Raw genomic sequence first — 18535 nt, forward strand, 5'->3', positions numbered from 1 at the left:
GTAGAGAAGTTTTGCTTGCTTTAGATGTAATGTAATACAGTACATTATAAGTTATTCAGGAAGTATAAGAAGGAACAATTTAAAAGCATAAGAAGTATCAAGTAACTCCTTATTTTTAACATGGTCTTGATTTTCCTTTTTTTGTAGGACCGTGGGTCAGCATGTTTTGGTAGTTCCATAATATTAGCGGTACCCAAAGATATACTAACTAACTGCAGTAATTAGTTCCAGCTCAAATATATTACATAATATGGAACTTCAATAAAATTTTAATTTCCCCTTGGGGACAATTTATGTTCTATCTATCTATCTATCTATCTATCTATCTATCTATCTATCTATCTATCTATCTATCTATCTATCTATCTACACAGAAATTCTTATGTCAGGACAATGGACAAAAGGACAATGGCTATAGTCTTGAAATAAATCCAAGGTATTTGATAAAGAAATATATTTCTATATACATGGTTTTGATGTCATTTTATCAAAAAATCCAAGAGGCATCATAACTGGTCAAAATATTTGTGAATCTCAGTTCTCACTTTGCTCAGGCTAGCATGGTGGCACAGTGTGTAGCATGGCCGCCTCAGCATTCTGTGTTCAAATCCTGTGCCCAGCTGCTATCTGTGTTGAGTATGCACACTCTTCTCATATCTGTGTCAGTTTTTCTCTCCCAGCTCAACATTGGGTTTGTTAAATTAACTGAGGATTCTAAAGTGGACATGTGTGAGTTGGCCCTGTGACAGACTAGCATCCTCTTCATTTTTGATTTGTACCTTGTAGTCAGTGCTGCAGAGAGAGGCTTTGAGCCACCACAAACCTGAATTAGAATAAATTAGTATGAGAATGTGCTTTTATAATAACTTTACATAATGTAGATTCTCAAACATGGCAGACCTGGACACAAGGCAAGAAATAGCCATGGACAAGGAACCAGTACTTTACACGCACATCTACAAAGTTGAGTACGTAGAGGAGGACTCTCACAAACAAAGGGAGAATATGCAGGCTCTAAGCAGACAACATCCAGGCATTCTGTCCTTAAGGTGGCCACCCAGCATACTTTTACAAAGCAGAAATCTAGTTTGGATTGAAAGACTTTTATAGAAGCAGAAATTACGGAATAAAGATTAACACGACAATAACAATGACAATAATTGAAAGCAGAAAATGCCCAAAACAGGACACACTGTAAGTCCCTAAAGAAGAAAAAAAAGGGAAATAACCATTTTAGAAAGAAACACTGAGAAGCTTTGCATTGTCCAGAATAATTCTGATGCAAATAAAGAGAGGAACTGCAGTAGCGAAAAAACAGAAGGCTTTTTGTTTTCTTCAGTAAACCAAAATGCCACTGGCTTTATTCAACAGTGTATTATGATAATGCATGAACATTGTGAGGCGTTTTTTTATTATGTTGCTGAAATATGAGCTCCAGACACTGTTACTAAATATTTAGAATTATATTTCACACTTTCAAGCATTTGACAGATTCAGAAGCTGTGCATCTCATGTTCAGAGGCGTATGTTAAATACTCCTATGCAGTGCTATGGGAGTTGAAGTCAACCCTGGAAGCAACAGGCACAAGAAGGGACCTTTAATGCTGGTCTTAAAACAGCAAAACAGAACTTGCATTGCTGCTTCAGTGAGGTGCTGTGTGTATTAAAAGCCCCCAAAAACATTCAAAGCCAGCCCTCAGATACTTTATAATCCATCATGGAGGGACAGATAGGCAACCAGAACTTTTCACACCCTGCACTTAACACATGCCTGGGTGTGCCTATAAGTACCTGGCAGGCCACAGGACTAAATAAATGCCTAATTAGAAAAAAAAAAGATAAACGGTTAAAACAAATGTGAAATTTTAAAAACAACCTGGTAGCAATCAGATGTGGCTTAAATAGCAGCTTAATATTAGTTAATTATGGCTGAATCGGATTTAAGAGAAGAATGTTTGGCTGAAACAGATGAATGCTTTTGCAACCTGAATAGTGCCTGAGACAAGACCCTCCACTTCTCTGAACTGGTGTGGGTTTAGCTCTGACAGCCAGACAAACAGGACCTTCACTGTCCACTATTTTGGAGACAAAAGTCTCTATTAGCAAACTTTCATATCCATCCTTGGGTGTCTTAACCTTGGTTAATAGTCAGGGATGGGGACTGTCATCATTATGGGCTTAAGTGACATAACTTCAGTTTAGGATTTACATGGTCTGGGCAGGCCCGCACCTAGGGGGTGGACAACCATGACACTTGTCAGGGGCCCGAGCTAGATAGGGGCCTGGTCTGGGTACGTGTCACCCCTGTACATAACAGAACCCAACCTCAGAAAGGATATCAGTCTATCAGCGGGCATATTCATTCACACATGGCTAACTTAAAGTTCCCCCACCCCATATACACACACATCTCCTTAACCTGCATTCTTTCTGGAAGAAGAATTAGAGACATGGACATTTGGAAAATTACAAATTCCTTACACAAAGTAAGCAGGGTGGGATTCAAAACCCAGAGCTGTGAGGCATCACTAAGCATGGAGACATCATGCCGCTGAAGCATGAAATGGATTGTGGAAACTGAACAGCCTTACACTGAATTTGTTTGACATCATGCAGTGGATTGTTTTCAACCAGCACCATATCTGGCCTTAAGCTCATAATGCTCCCTACAATGAGCCCTGCATAAATAATTATAATTCATTAGAAGATTGGTTATTTGTATAGAATGCTGGGAACAATAGATTCCCCTCCTCCACGATTAGTTATTGTAACTACATCATCATTTTAATTTATTTGAGTCTCTGTTTTTTTAATGATCAAATATCAATATTCAGGAATGCTTACTAGCATCTGCTGAACTGAAGTTGGCCGATGGGCTTATTAAGGGTTTTAACTTGCTAACGCAGTATTTGGCTTTCTCTTGACCTTGGACGCTTTAGCCACATACTATATATCACACTGAAGAGTGATTTATATGTTCCATATCAGCAAAGAAGAACAATGCCGCTGCTTGATGTTGTGTGTGTGGACTTTGATTGGCCAGTGACAGAGACACGATAATTGAGTTTTCTGGGAGTCATAGTGGGTAAAGGTCTAAACTAAAAGTAAAATGATTAAAACTAAAAGAAATGAAAAAAAATTGTCAATACCAAAATATAAACCAAAAACTGTTGTCAAAAATCAATCTAGTATATGCTATTTCCTTAAATAATTTAAGCTTGTGAGATATTGGCAATGTTTTGAATGCTTTAATCCAAAGTTTGGAAGCAGAGAGTGTTGTGCCAGTCTCTTTATCCAGGGTAATCTGCTTGACCACAGAGTGAACAATGCCCACCTTCTATTTTTGGCGCCAGTAGACACCCCTGAATTCCCAACTGGCAAGAAAGAATGTGTCAATCTGCAGTGTTAACCAAACCAGGAGATGCATGTCTGTTCAAAAAACTGTTCTGGGAGTCGATACTGGAAATCAGAAAAAACACTGCCAAAACCAAGGCACTGAACTATAAATGAAGAAAAATGCCAGAAATAGACACACTATTACCGAAGCCTAGACACTAAAGTTTAAAGCTGATAGGAGAATAGCTAAGAGTTGGTGACCCAAAGACGCTGTTCAATAGAAGTTCACACACTGAAGCTGTTCAAAGTAAAAATCCTTAATCTCGGACACTGCACTGAATGCAGCACCGGGTTATAAAGCGTAGTATAGCGACATGGGTATCATGCTTTCTGAAAGTGACAACACAGCCATCACACAATGGGAGAAACAAACTTCTGTTTTCTTGTATTTAAATAGTAAAAGCAAAACACACAAAAATGTTCTGATGTCTCCAAAAAAAATCACAACAGGTCAATATGAAAACTCTATTTGGAGCAAAGAAAAAAGTAAATAACAAAGCAGCCCAATTGGATACAATGGGGTTTGCACCAATATCCTTTAAAAAGGAACTGTCATGACATCACATGCGGTAATGTTGAAGACATGCGTCCAGCCATGAGATGTGTACCTGTAAAGAGCATCGAGGCAACCAAGCTGAGATACATCCAGTATGACAGCACCAGTAGAAAAAAAATGCTGCTCTAAAATGACGCCAAAATGACATTAACATGAACAACTATAAGAAAAATGAAATAAAAATAAAAGCAGATTGAAACGACATTCTGAGTTTAAAAACAAAATAATACTTGGTCAATTGTTTATTGTAGTTTTTCTTTTCTTTTGACATCACTATGAGCAGAAATGCAATGAAGGTCAAACTGGATGTGCATCTTCAAGGAGCTCAGGCATTCATTTTTATGTAGATCATAAATCAACATTTATTCCACTTTTCCACTAACATCAAAGGACTAGAATTAGGCTTATGGACTGATTCTAACTCAAAAGAAAATTTGCGTTGACAAAATTGCTGCAAACAAGGCCCATAAAAAAGCACAAAATGGTGAAGCCCATGGCAAAACTAAATGGTATCATGAATAAAATATAACAATAAAATCGGCAGTATGTTCAACAGAATTAGATAAAAATCAACATATGGAATCATGATAGCAGAGGGAATTAGTCAAATTAGAGAGCCCACTCAGCAGACAGGAGACACAACAGAAGGTAAAGATCACAACTAGAAGTCAAAAGTAGAACCTGAATGATTCAAATCAATGTAGTGGAGTCTCTTCAGGGGTAGCGTTTCTGGAGCAGGTTCAGTCCTCATAAAGGAGGAAACTGAGGTGGCAGCCCCAGCCATTGTGGAGATACTGCAGGGTGAAGAGAGGTTAGCCAGCCCTTAAGAGGGTCAGGAGTGACTAGTGAATGTTAAGTCAGTAAATATTGTAGGGTGAACATGTTAACCAAGGCTAACAATTTAGCATTTCCAAAATTAACTTGCCCACCAATGTGGGGTTAAAATACTTAAAACACTTTTTTTGTGATTAAACAGGGAGGAAATGAAAAATTTGAAATAATGTTGTGCCTTCTTGAGGAGGCAGTTAAGTGAAACTGTAGCAACTAGAAGACTGACATAGTCAAAATCTAGGGCAAAAGTTCTAAACCAAAATCAGTCCTATCTTTTGTTGTCAACACAAAACACAAATCGATAAAAAGAAGTCTGATTTGTAAAGTCAAAAAAGAGGGGTTGAAACCAGAGTATTTGAGAATTTGATGTGTTTTATCCACAGACTTGGACAACCAGGAAGTGCACGGCAAGTGACGTCACCTATGTGACTGTTTAAAGGTCAGCCCAGAGTAGCAAAACCATAGCAACCGTAAACAATCATGGTGACGTCTGAACTGAATTATGGTGACACAATAAGACGTTAACTACTTTTAAAGTTCTTAAATACACTTCAGATAATTTTCCAAGTAAATGAACTGAACTCTTCCTGTATCAAAATTCTCAACAGAAGGATCTCAAGGGAAACAGGAAAAAAAGTAGAAAATAATTCCAGACTATAAAAGCAAGATTTAAAGAAAAGGAAAGCAAAAGAGTTGGAAAAATGTAAAAAAAAAACAAAAAAAAAAACCTTAAACCGGGGCAAGGAATTTCCAAAACCCTAAAAGTGTTCTTCTAAGATGATATGGTGCAGATTTTTTTTTATAATTTTAAAGAACAGATTTAAAACACTATCATGGGCTGCATCAGGAGTGGACAGGAGGAGAAGTATAGGAACCTATTCAAGGACTGTTAAATGGTGTGACTCAAACCACTTATACCTGAACACCAGCAAAACCAAGGAGCTGGTGGTGGACTTTAGGAGGACCAGGCCCCTCATGGACCCCATGATCATCAGAGGAGACTGTGTGCAGAGGGTGAGGACCTATAAATACCTTGGAGTGCAGCTGGATGATAAATTGGACTGGACTGCCAATACTGATGCTCTGTGCAAGAGAGGACAGAGCCAACTATACTTCCTTAGAAGACTGGCGTCTTTCAACATCTGCAATAAGATGCTGCTGATGTTCTATCAGACAGTTGTGGAGAGCGCCCTCTTCTATGTGGTGGTGTGCTGGGAAGGCAGCATAAAGAAGAGGGATGCCTCACGCCTGGACAAACTGGTGAGGAAGGCAGGCTCTATTGTAGGCATGAAGCTGGACAGTTTGACATCCATGGCAGAGCGACGGGCTCTAAACAAACTCATGTCAATCATGAAGAATCCACTGCATCCACTGAACAGTATCATCTCCAGACAGAGGAGCAGCTTCAGCGACAGACTGCTGTCACTGTCTTGCTCCACTGACAGACTGAGGAGATCGTTCCTCTCCCACACTATGCGACTCTTCAGTTCCACCCTGGGGGTTAAATGTTAATATTATATACAGTTATTGTCTCTTTTACCTGCATTTTTATCACTCTTTAATTTAATATTGTTTATTTTTATTAGTATGCTGCTGCTGGAGTATGTGAATGTCCCCTTGGAATTAATAAAGTATCTATCTATCTATCTATCTATCTATCTATCTATCTATCTATCTATCTATCTATCTATCTATCTATCTATCTATCTATCTATCTATCTATCTATCTATCTATCTATCTATCTATCTATCTCTATTAAATGTTCTATATTGTCATCTTTCTACGTTGCTTCTGATGCTGCCAGCATAAACTCCAGCCACATTCCCTTGGATGGAATTAAACAGATTCGAGAAAGGCTAGACAGATAATGTCAGTGAACTGCTGTGTTATGATTTGTCATGTATATTTTTTATCTTAAATATGCCTGAAGTCTGTTTTTCAAAATATTCTCAACAAACTAAAGTTGTCCAAGTGTATGGATTAGCATTCAGGATCTGCTATTAGACTGAAAAGTAGGAAGACTTGTAACATTTTGCTAATTAGTACTTGGACCTTCTATTTTTATAAAACATCCAGCCAACTGGCTCTCAGGGGAGAGTGATCTGAAGTTCATGGTCTTATCAAGCCAAATAAGTAGGGAGCAGCGAACTCAAAGAACATTAGCATTGTTTTTAACTTGAGCTTTTGAGGAGTGCAGCTGCTTGGAACATAAAAACTGTCCCTTTTTTACCATGTAGGCTCATCCCCTTACATCAAGTAGAGAACTACAGGAAAACATCCGTGAGAATGTCATTGCCATGCTGTTTTACTGACTAATAAAAGAACATATAAACACATGCCACATCTGCAAACGCGTGCTCAGTTGATGCTAATCATAAAACCAGTCGTCTTAGTCCATTTAATGAAATCCTCATTGAAATGTTAAGAACTACGCTTTTAAAAAAGCAGCAAAATACAGTATGTTTTAAAATGTTATTTTATGACACTTAAAATCTTAGAGAACCAGCTAAATGTCTCAGTGTGTCTCACCTTAAACTGTCAGGTAGGTTACTTTTTTTTTTTTTAGGCTTAGTCCACACTAACACATATGAATTGGAAAAAGACCTTTCATTCTTGACACTTGGCACTTTCAGTCTACCCTAGTGTTTTAAGATTGTTCCCTAAATGTTTAAGCTTAGGGACGGGCTGTTTGTCGGTGGGGCAAACCCAAAGATAATCAAAATGAAGATGTAGTATTTGGAAAAAAACACCAAACCAGACTTTGTGTAGATAGAAGATGAAGCACAACTAAAACGAGTATCAGGAAGCCAAAGTGTTAGGTAAAATAATTCCGGCAGAGTATTTGAGTGCTTCAAGGCATAGTATCATCCGAGGTAGAGAATTTAGCAAAACAGCATCCCTCTGCAAGGAGAAGATCACAAAAAAGAATTAACACAAGAAAAGTGAAGTCAGTGCCTGGTCACAATAACCATGATTCAGTGTTTTCGACATCCACTGCCATGCAAGACCTGCCACTTTCAGATTCAGACGTTTTCGACGTAATTCGTTTTTGGTGGTCAAAAAAACTGTTAAAGTGTGGATGGAAGGTCAAAATTAATAAAAAAAAGGCCATGTTTTCAAATGTATCTGTGTTAGTGTGGATCAGGTCTTAGTCTTACCCACATGTAGATCGTCTACTACCAGTAGAGTGCATTCAGAGCCGGAGGAGGACACAAATGTGTGTTCTGAATCTTCACAGTAACTGAGAGAATGAGCAGCTGGCTTCTACACTCGCCATATTGGTAAATCTAACATACACAGAAAGCCTGCGCAGCTTTGGGCAGGGATTATTACTGTCATGAAATCCAATGCCAAGCATCAACTCTGTTTGACTTGGGTAGTCTGGCTTTTAAAAAATGTGCAACCTGGTAATGCAAATATAGACTTTGTCAGTTCTGAGTGACTCTAGGCAGACCCTTGACTGGCACATAAAGAGAATAATGAATTAATCATAATAATATTTAATAATATTTTGTATTCTATTCATGCATGCTGTTATTTTTAAATATGTATTTTATTACTAGGGTGTCACAGTGACATAGCAGTTAGCGCTGCTGCCTCCCAGATCCACTGTCCTGGTTTGTGTCTCTTTAGTAGTTTGCACATCTCCTCACATCTCTGTGGGTTTTCCTCCAGTTTCTCTGGTTGTCCACCCACATCTCCAAAGATGTCCATGTTGTGTTTGTTGATGAATATGCGAGTGTGTATGTGTATGTGAGTGGATGTTGTAATACTGGAGCTCCCCTGCCATCTACAAATGGTTCCTGCCTTGTACCTGATGCAGCCAGAATAAACCCTGGCCTTCAGAGTAAGTACATCTGACAAAGTTATGCTGTTTAAATCACTAAGTTCATTTTTTTTACATCTTTTCTTGACCAAGTATTTTAGGGTAAATATGTTTACATAGATTTTAACAATTTAATGTCATTTTCCATGTCACATGACCCTACAATATCCATCTATCATCCAACCCGCTATACAGTATCCTAACTACAAGCTTTTGGGGTCTGCCAGAGCCAATCCCAGCCAACACAGGACAGGAAACAAACCCCAGACAGGGTGCCAGGCCACCTCAGGGCACACAGCACAATTTAGGATCGCCATTGCACCTAACCTGCATGTCTTTGGACTGTGGGAGGAAACCCACAGAGAACATGCAAACTCCACGCAGGGAGGACCCGGGAAGGGAACCCAGGTCTCCTAACTGCGAGGCAGCAGCGCTACCCCCTGAGCCACCAGCGCTACCCCCTGAGCCACCGTGCCGCCCATACTACAATATCACACATGATAATTACAGTAGCTCACAGAGCAGTAAGTCACAGTCAATATGTAAATGTAGATAATAAAACAACTAGCCATAAATGAACTTTAACGGCACAAAACAAAAGTAGAATCATGCAGTGCTAACAGGAAACAGTAAAAGAACAGGGAAGAAAAAAGCAGCCACAAGTTCAGTAAACCATTTCTGTACAAAGCAGCTGTCTCTGGTAATATGAAGTCCAGTCATGTGGTGACATTTGAAACAGAACGCTTGCTAATGTATGTCTCTTTGTGTACTGCAGGCAGTGCATTTTTACCTTTGTTGTAATCTTTGTGGTGTGATTGCAGTGCGCCGTGCTGACGACTCATGGATCCAAGGTCTTGGGTTCAAATTCCACACTAAGTCCATGAACACTTTGCAGAGTCTCTCTGTGTTTCTGTGGGTTTTTCTCTTGGTATTCTGGTTTCCTTCCACTTCCCCAAAGACTTGATTGGTAGGTGATGTGACGCAGGGTCAGAGCGAGTGTGAGTGTGGACATGTGTTTAAATGGCTGCAGCAGTAAGCTGGCACCCTGTCCAGGGCTGTTCTCTGTCTCGCACCCCATACTGCTTTGAAAGCTTCTGTGCCACTATGACCCTAAATTAGACTTAGCAGGACTGACAATTTTAAGTTATGTTACATTAGTTTTTGATGCCAATATTAGTAAGATCAGTGTATACAATATCACCTCAGCATATACAACATGTCAGGGAGTGGGGAAAGCCACACACAGAATGTTCAAACTTTAATCCCAGTCTTAACAAACAACTTCTGTTTTATATACCCACCCTTTTTACAGTGAAAACCATCCCAGGCATCTTTACAGGCACAGATCCATAGTAGTAGAGCATATATAATGTATATTTTTTACGACGGGTGAGCTTGGGGACTTATTCAGGGTCACACAGTGAGTCAGAGGTGGGGACTGAACCAAAAGCCTTGTGGTTTAGAAGTCAGTTCCTTCCTTAGCCACTATGTCAGTCTGTTATTTTGCCCCTGGACTTTGCACCCTCATAAATAAATGGACTGGCTGCCTGCTTTAGGGCAGAACCTCAATTTGGATGCACATCAGGGAAACTTAAGAGCATGTAAATTACACTTTTTCACCTTTCTCACATCCAGACCTGTTCATAAATGGTGCTTAATTACCAAAACAAGAGGCAGGGGAAGATAAGCACAGAATAATGTAAATTCACCCAGGTAGGTAACACAGGTGACATATTTCCTTATTAGCAACTACCACCCCAGTCTAAATAAAACTACATATGGGAACTTAAGAAGTGAAGAAGCAGGCAGCAGAATTGCTTATAAGTGTCATTTAATAATGTCTGAAACAATGTGAAGTATTAGGAACAAAGAATTGCATTAATAGTGGTGAAGTGGTAGCGCTGCTGCCTTGCAGTTAGGAGACCCGGGTTCACTTCCCAGGTCCTCCTTGTATGGAGTTTGCATGTTCTCTCTGTATCTGTGTGGGTTTCCTCCCAAAGACATGCAGGCTAGGTAGATTGGCAATTCCAAATCTAGTGTGTGTTTGTGTGTCCTGCGGTGGGTTGGCACCCTGCCTGGGATTGGCTCCGGGAGACCCCTGTGTTTGGATTCAGTGGGTTGGAAAATGGATGGAATTGCATTTATATCAAATAGATGCCATTATTATTACAAGTTATTTTGTCCTGGCTATGGATGTGTATAGTTAAAACTATCTGTAAAACAATAATAACTTTACAAAGTCTTGTCATATTTCAGACCTGGGTCACCGGTGTTCGGCGCTGGAGCCTATTCCAGCCAGCATAGGACAAAAGGCAGGAACAAACCCTGGACAGGACGCTAGTGAACACACACACACACACACACCAAACACACATACGCACACTCACACACACAGACACCAGTCTAGTACCACCAGTTCACCTAACTTGCATGTCTCTGAAATGTGGGAGCACCAGCAGGAAACCCATACAAAGACAGGGAGAACATCCAAACTCCACACAGCGAGGACCAGGTATACAAACCCTGGTCTCCTACTGTGAGGCAGCGGCGTTACCACTGCACCACTGTGCTGCCCCCAACTTTACAAAGTATCGACTGATAATATACTTATTATCTATAGGTGGAGTGGTGGCTCTGAGGCTAGGGATCTGCACTGCCAATCGGAAGGTTGCTGGTTCAAATCCAGTAAATGCCAATAGGGACTCTGCTCTGTTGAGCCCTTGAGCAAGGCCCTTAACCTGCAATTGCTGAGCGCTTTGAGTAACTGATAAAAAAGCGCTATATAAATGCAAAGAATTATTATTATAATCAAACCTGAGGTCATTACTAATAATTGCACATACCGTAAATAGTTGTGTTTAAGTTCTCCTGTGGATAAGTCGGGGCTTGATTTTTACCGTATAATTTCTGGTGTTTTATAATGTCAGTAGTATAAGTCGAATGCTGAAAACTCACACCATTGGTCCAAGAGATTATGATATACTAACGTAACCACGGAGTACACTTCCTTTTTTTTCTATGTTTTGTGCCTACGTGACCACACAGTAATACCCAAACTATTCTGAAGTGACGTTGGCACAGATTTGTGTTTTTTATATCTCACACCCTCATACACCTGTATCGTAAGTGCATCCCTTATCTACGATGGAGTGTTTGATCAGAAGAAAATATGAAGCTGATTTTAAATTAAAAGTCGTTGAAGTGGCGAAAGAAATTGGTAACCGCGCTGCTGCAACAAAATTTGATGTGTCTGAGAAACTGATGCAAGATTGGAGGAGGCAAGAAAAAAAATTAAGTGTTGCATTTTTGAACGGGCATAAAAGTTAGGGTCTGATTTTATGATCAATTTTTTGAGTTTCAAGAGCCTATTGATACGTGAGTATATACGGTAATTGTGTCCTTAAATATTACAAGTTTTGGGAAATGTGGCAAAACACAAATAGAGAAACAACATGTCATTTACCCAGTAAACAGAAGGAAATGCATGCCCTGCGTGAAATTCTGGCTGAACCAAAATTCAATGTTTCGCATCAAAACTAGGCCTTCCTTTTCAGCATGTTTTAATGTATTCACTTCATAGTGTGGCACAGTAGCACTTAAATTTTCTTTCAAGATAAATCCTTAGGACTTCATAGCCACTGCTGATCAGTCAGATCTGGCAGACGCTGAGCATCAGCTTGGAGACTTGTCCACAGTAGCAATGTGGCATGCCAAAGCAGCTCGGCAGATGCAGCAGTGCAAGGACGAGGGTCTTTTCACATCCACTGTTGCATTGCAAGCCCATTTCAACTCCCTACACAATATTATAAAACTCACAAATCATTGTCGTACCCAAATCACAGCACATTAATTACAAAAACACCCAGTTGGACTAGGAATAAAAAGGATGCACCAACATCTGTTGTTCTTGTTTTACCTTTATGCATTAATACATGATGAGGATGTGAATTTGACTTTGTTTTGTTCAGGGCAGGACCCCAAAGTCTAAATTTGATTAAATGGTTTTGAGAATGGGTTAAATGGGCTTTAATTTAATGGACTTGGAACAGTTAGATGGGTCTGAGAATGTTATTTTACAGTGTGTTATGTTATTTATCTATTTTTACTCTGTCCTGTAAACAGTTGGTTTCCATGCACCAGAAGTCAGAATTGGACAAAGCGCATATAGGAAAAAGATGGTTGAATTTGACTCAAGTCATCACCTATCTCAGAAAACAATGAATCACACCCCAGACACTTCAGGTACAGTAGTCTCTTAAGGAAATAATATTTATGCAAAAGTGGCCCTATATCCATGAGTTTAGGATTTGGTTTTAATAAAAAAAAGCACATATAATGTAAAATAACAAAAAGCAAGTGCAGGACGATGCTCCCACTAGGGTCTCTATCGATCTTTTGAGGAACTTTAACACTCACGTGGGCAACAACAGTAAAACCTTGAAGATTGTTATTCAGAGAAACTGCCTACCTGGTCTGAATGTCAGTGGCATTTTGGTGTTGGAATTTTGTGCTTGTCACAGTTTGTCCTTAGTGAACACCATGTTCGAGCATAACATGGTTCATAAGTGCAATGGCACCAGGATGCCATAGGCCAGGGGTTCTCAAACTCGGTCCTGGGGACCCCCTGTGGCTGCAGGTTTTTGTTCCAACCAGATTCCTGATCAGTGACAACACCTGATAGCACTGATCTCATTTAATTAGCTGGTATTATTTATCTTTTATTCTACATTCAGAAAAGCACAGCAGCATGATTTTTACATTTATAAGAAACTTAAGAAATATTTCTGTTTTTGCTATGGATTTAAATGCTTAACTCTCTTTTTATTATATTTTGCCCTTTTTCTGTGCAATTTGCTCCCTTCATTGAATCTTAATAATGACAATTAAAAACATCCATCCATCTTCTAACCCGCTGAATCCGAATACAGGGTCACGGGGGCCTGCTGGAGCCAATCCCAGGCAGGGTGCCAACCCACCGCAGGACACACACAAACACACTAGGGCCAATTTAGAATCGCCAATCCACCTAACCTGCATGTCTTTGGATTGTGGGAGGAAACCCACCCAGACACGGGGAGAACATGCAAACTCCACACAGGGAGGACCCGGGAAGTGAACTCGGGTTTCCTAACTGCGAGGCAGCAGCGCTACCACTGCACCACCGTGCCGCCCAATTAAAAACAAGCACAGCAGAAACCCAAGCAAACAACACTCAATCGTGAAAGGCTGCAACTACTTTAGTGTCAGCCCCACAAAGTAGCAAATAACGGATTAATTAAACAATTAGAATACCTAGAAAAGTAGAAAAGTAGAATGACAATCAAGATGAAAATACTGTTAGAAAGAAAAAATACATATAACTGCTTAGTACATTTTAATGCTTTATTTTTTTTTTTACCAAACTTAGTTTTCTAATTTCTATATTGTTCCCAAAACAAGGAATCTGGGAAACAACAGTTCACTTAATTAGCCCAGGAGTCCAATTAAAAACAGAGGCTGGTTGGAACAAAAACCTACAACCACAGGGGTCCCCCAGGACCGAGTTTAAGAACCCCTGCCATAGGCCATAGATTAATAATCAAGTTCATAGTCGTGTTATCAGATCTACAAATGTAAGTCTTCAACACTAAGGCAAACAGAGGGCCAGGGCTGTCAGCTATCACTAGCTGGTAGTGAGTTGGATCAGAGACAAAGGCAAGTGCCGGACAGACCTGGCCAGCCCAAATGTATAGTGAGGGTGACTGGAAACGTTTGGCAGAGGCCCTTGTCTGGGAGATCTTCAACTCACACCTCTAGATGAATTTCTCTTCCATAAGGATCAGTACCTCCAAGTCATCATTTTTCAACCAGAAACAGGTGGATTGCCTAATCCAGGTTGGGCAGGAGGTGCTACCTCAAGCGGAGCAGTTAAATGATCTCTTTTTGTGCGAGGGAAGAAGGGAGTGAGAGATTGACAGGTGGGTTGAAGCAATCAACAGTTATGTGGGCGTTGTGAAGATAAATTGTGATAAAGAGAGAGCTGAGCTGAAACACAAAGCCCAGATTTACGGGTCAATCAATGTTCCTAACCTCGCATATAGCCACATGCTTTGGGTAGTGACCAAAAGAACTAAATCACAGATACAAGCAGTGGAGATAAACTTCCTCCGTAGGGTGTCTGGGCTCAAACTTAGACATTGTGTCAGGAGCACAGACATTCGGAGTAGCTCAAAATAAAGCCACTGCTCCGCATTGAAAAGAGCCAGTGGAGGTGGTTGAGGAATCTGATTAGGATGCCTCTTGATGACTTCCTGCAGAAGTATTTTGGGCAAGTCCACCCTGGAGGAGACATTGGAGCAGACCTAGGACACACTGGAGAGATTATGTCTCTCAGCTGGTTTGGGAAAGCCTTGGTACCCTGACTGAGGTGATGGAGAGGGTGCCAGGGAAAATGGATGTCTCAGCATCTTTGTTTAGATTGATGTCCCCATGGCCTGTACCTGAATAAGCAGCAGAAAACAGATGGATGAATGAATGGATAGATGAACATGTCCTGAAAATTGCTCTGTGCCACCCACACTTTCAGACCTGGCATCAAGCTATTTCTAGGTTAATAAAAATCATCAATAAATTGTCAAACACACTTAATCCAATTCAAAGTCACAGAGCATTGGAGCCATTGAAGGGGTCACTTACCCACAGAGGTCCAATTGAGAGCCTCAGATTTATCAAACATCTTTGTCTCGGGAATGAAAAAATAGAGCACCTGGAGAAATACCAGGGGAAAAAGACTTGGCAAGAACATGCAAACTCCACTAGGACAATGACTGGATTTAAACACAGGATGCTGGAGCCATAGGTGAGCATCTCTAAGCATTATGCCATTACATCTCCCCTAAGTAAATTAACAATTTTTATCATAACATATCCCTTAAAAAACATCATCAAATTCATAGTTGTGGAGGCAGCCAGGCCCTCGGTTGGATGCAAGTCAGGAACAAACTCAAGGCAGAGCAGAGATAATCAATTACTTTTGAATTTTGTACTGTTATTCCTTTTAAATGCTGAAATTATTTGAAAAATATGAAGCATTACTCAACCCCTCATGACCCTGAATTGAAATAAAGGGGTTTGATAAAATAAATTAAAGAATATTTCCTATCTATCAATCCAGTTTAAGTTCTGCTTTTTCCTTATCAGGGACACAGTAAGCTGGAGCCCACTCAGCATCAAAAGGCATAAAGCAGAATGCAGCTCTGAACAGATCACTAGTTTTCTCATGAGAACAGTTGTCCCACTAGTCCTCATATGCTGTTTCTAAACCTGCTGCTGCCAGGCCCTCACTGGGCAATGTGTAAAGTGTGTTCATCTTCCTATAAAAATGAAAGCACCCCTTAGCGTTTCTGATGTGACTTTAACCTGATGAACATAAACCACGAGGGGTTTTGGGCCCAGATAATGTGATGTTTTTTCAGAGTACACATATCCTCATATGCATCGGCATCTTTTCAGATTGATTTCCACTCCTTAAATTCAGAATTCTTTTTGCTCATATCCTGGTTGACCTACAGTACCTGAACTGTTATTTTCAGGCAGACCTCCATCAAGAGATGGTTTATTTTTCTTCTGACATCACTAAGAGTGTTCTTTGACAGAACAATGATGAGCCCCTCTGTATCAATGACCCCTTATTTGTGACATGGATGCCTTGTGGTTGTGTTATGGAGTACACCACTACCTGCCATTAACTTCTAGTCTTCCTGCTGTCTCCCTGTGATTGACCCATTGCCCATGTAATGCATGTTTGATCTACATAATCTCTGACATGGCTAGCAAGGGAAACATCCTCAATTATATTTGATGTGGAGAACTATTTATCACTCCACATTTTGTTCAGGTCAATAGTTTCTCACATGCATTAAACTTTCTCTGTTATTTAAGTCCATAGCATTTAGAGGCACTGAGAGATGGCCTCTGTAATATGAGTCTATGCTGGTCAACATTATGAACAGATCATCAGTCTTTCCTCGTATGGGCACTGTGCCACATAGTCAAATATTGAATGATGCTATAAAGATAACCGCTTCATGTGAGTGTAGGGAGATATCTCAACATGTCTACTGTGTCATTCATTGTTTATGTTTCAGTACAAAATATGAAATCATTTACAAATGGTCATAGAAGGATGCACCTTATGCCAATTAGGAGAAAAAGTGGCAGGTTGTCCTTACACTCAGCCAGCAACTATGGAGCAAAGACAGTGTGGAGTGTTCTCTTTCATTAAATCTGCCACCCTCCCCTCAGAAGCCAGAAGATCCTGGCAACCATCGTGTTTGACTGTTACTCACATTTGTCTTGCTGCTGATGGCAAAGGTGGCACGGCTTGCGTAGCGTGTTGCCGAGGCCCCTCCTGAGGATGCTGCCGCCAGTGATGCTGAAGTTGGTGAGGTGGGAGACAGTGGAGATGCCGGTGAAGCAGAGCCAGTGTTACCATTTCTCTCTGCAGCTGCAGCCCCTGTTAGCAGCTGGACCTGCCTCATCAGTGCTTCCAGCTGCATGCGGAGTTGCCGGTTTTCCTGTTGCAATTCAGAGACGGTGCGGGACAGTGGACTGACCAGCCTCAAGGTGTCTTCAATACGCTGCTCCACTCCCTTTTTGAAAATGTTGATGTCCATGTGGATCTCCCTCACTGCATCCCTTAAGGTGTCCTCATAGCGGCCAAGAGCCTCACACACAGTCTGTGCATCTGAATGGTCCAAGTCTGCAATTTCATTGGCTTCCATCCTTAGGCTTTTCAGAGTGTGTCACAGGTGCCAACTGGGCAGGAGAGGATTCACAAGGTCCTTGTGAGTTGTAGTGGTGGAGAAAAGTTTGACTTAGTAAAGTACAGGAGCCACCCAGCCAATGTTCTTTCACCTTCAGATCACTTTCAAAAAGTCCCGCAAAAGACCTTCAAGCTCTGTTTGCCTGCACGTCACCTCCTCTTTCTGCCCCACCAGTCACTCAGCAATTGCCTGGGGCCCTCGCTCAGCTGACCCACGGCTAACTGTGCACGGCTGGGTCACAGCTCACAAAGTGACTGCTCAGTCCAAGCCTCCACCAGCTTTGTGAAGGCTGTCAAGACAAGAGAGCCTTCCCCTTTGTGAGCACACACGCGTGCGTGTGTGTGTGTGTGTGTGTGCGAGAGAGAGAGAGAGAGAGAGAAAGAGAGATGGAATTACAGAACTGGAGGAGGAGTAGGAGGAGGCCACACTGTTGCTGGCAAAGTCTGACACCAGCAATGAGGTAACAGATAGCAAAATGGAGAGAGGGAGAGAGGGAGTGAACAGCTGTGAATGATGTGCGCCCAGCAAAGAGGTGTGTGTGTGTGTGTGTGCGTGTGTGTGAGCTGTCAGAATAGTTTACCTCATTTTGGGCCTGTGTGTGTATGAGGCCATCCTGCCAAACTAAACATTCCTTATCTGTACAGATGTGAAGTCGGTTGTCTGTGGGGGGGGAGTAGGGTACAGGGAAGCGGAAAGTTGAAAGGATGTAATGCTGACACTGCATCTACACACGTCATATCTGAGGACCCCTCATTTTGTTTTTATGTGTGATTCTTAACTCTGCATCAAAGAAAAAGTTAAAATGTCAAAACAAAGGCAGTGCTTTTGCATTTCTAGTTAAAAAAAAAAAAATTCACAAACCATGGACTTCCCTGGACTGTAAATGTATTTTAGAATTGCTGTCTTTGTTATCATTTTTAATTACAAACATACATTTATACACCCACCCACTTATGTTGGTACACACAAGCAGGTATAGAGTGGGCACACACAGACAGGCAGGGGCACCATTCTAAGTCTCACTTAATCTGTCATTTCTGCTTAGCAGCCTCACTCTGGAATCGTTTACAGCTGATTAAGATGACCACAAAAAAAAAAAAAAACTTATGTGGCAATTGCTT

At 40.8% G+C, this 18535-nt stretch overlaps 1 protein-coding gene across 1 annotated transcript in view; it reads right to left on the reverse strand.

Annotated features, from left to right (window-relative positions):
* Positions 1-17762, reverse strand: part of smtnl (smoothelin, like) — a 77342-nt gene extending 59580 nt beyond the window's left edge. Inside the window, exon 1 of the mRNA XM_039757165.1 lies at positions 16938-17762. Within this exon, the coding sequence (XP_039613099.1) occupies positions 16938-17372 (435 nt within the window). The 5' untranslated portion in view covers positions 17373-17762. The remainder of the gene's footprint in view (positions 1-16937) is intronic.
* Between the last annotated feature and the right edge of the window lie 773 nt (positions 17763-18535).

Source organism: Polypterus senegalus, chromosome 6 (assembly GCF_016835505.1).
Source record: "Polypterus senegalus isolate Bchr_013 chromosome 6, ASM1683550v1, whole genome shotgun sequence".
In the NCBI taxonomy this organism is placed as follows: Eukaryota; Metazoa; Chordata; class Cladistia; order Polypteriformes; family Polypteridae; genus Polypterus; species Polypterus senegalus.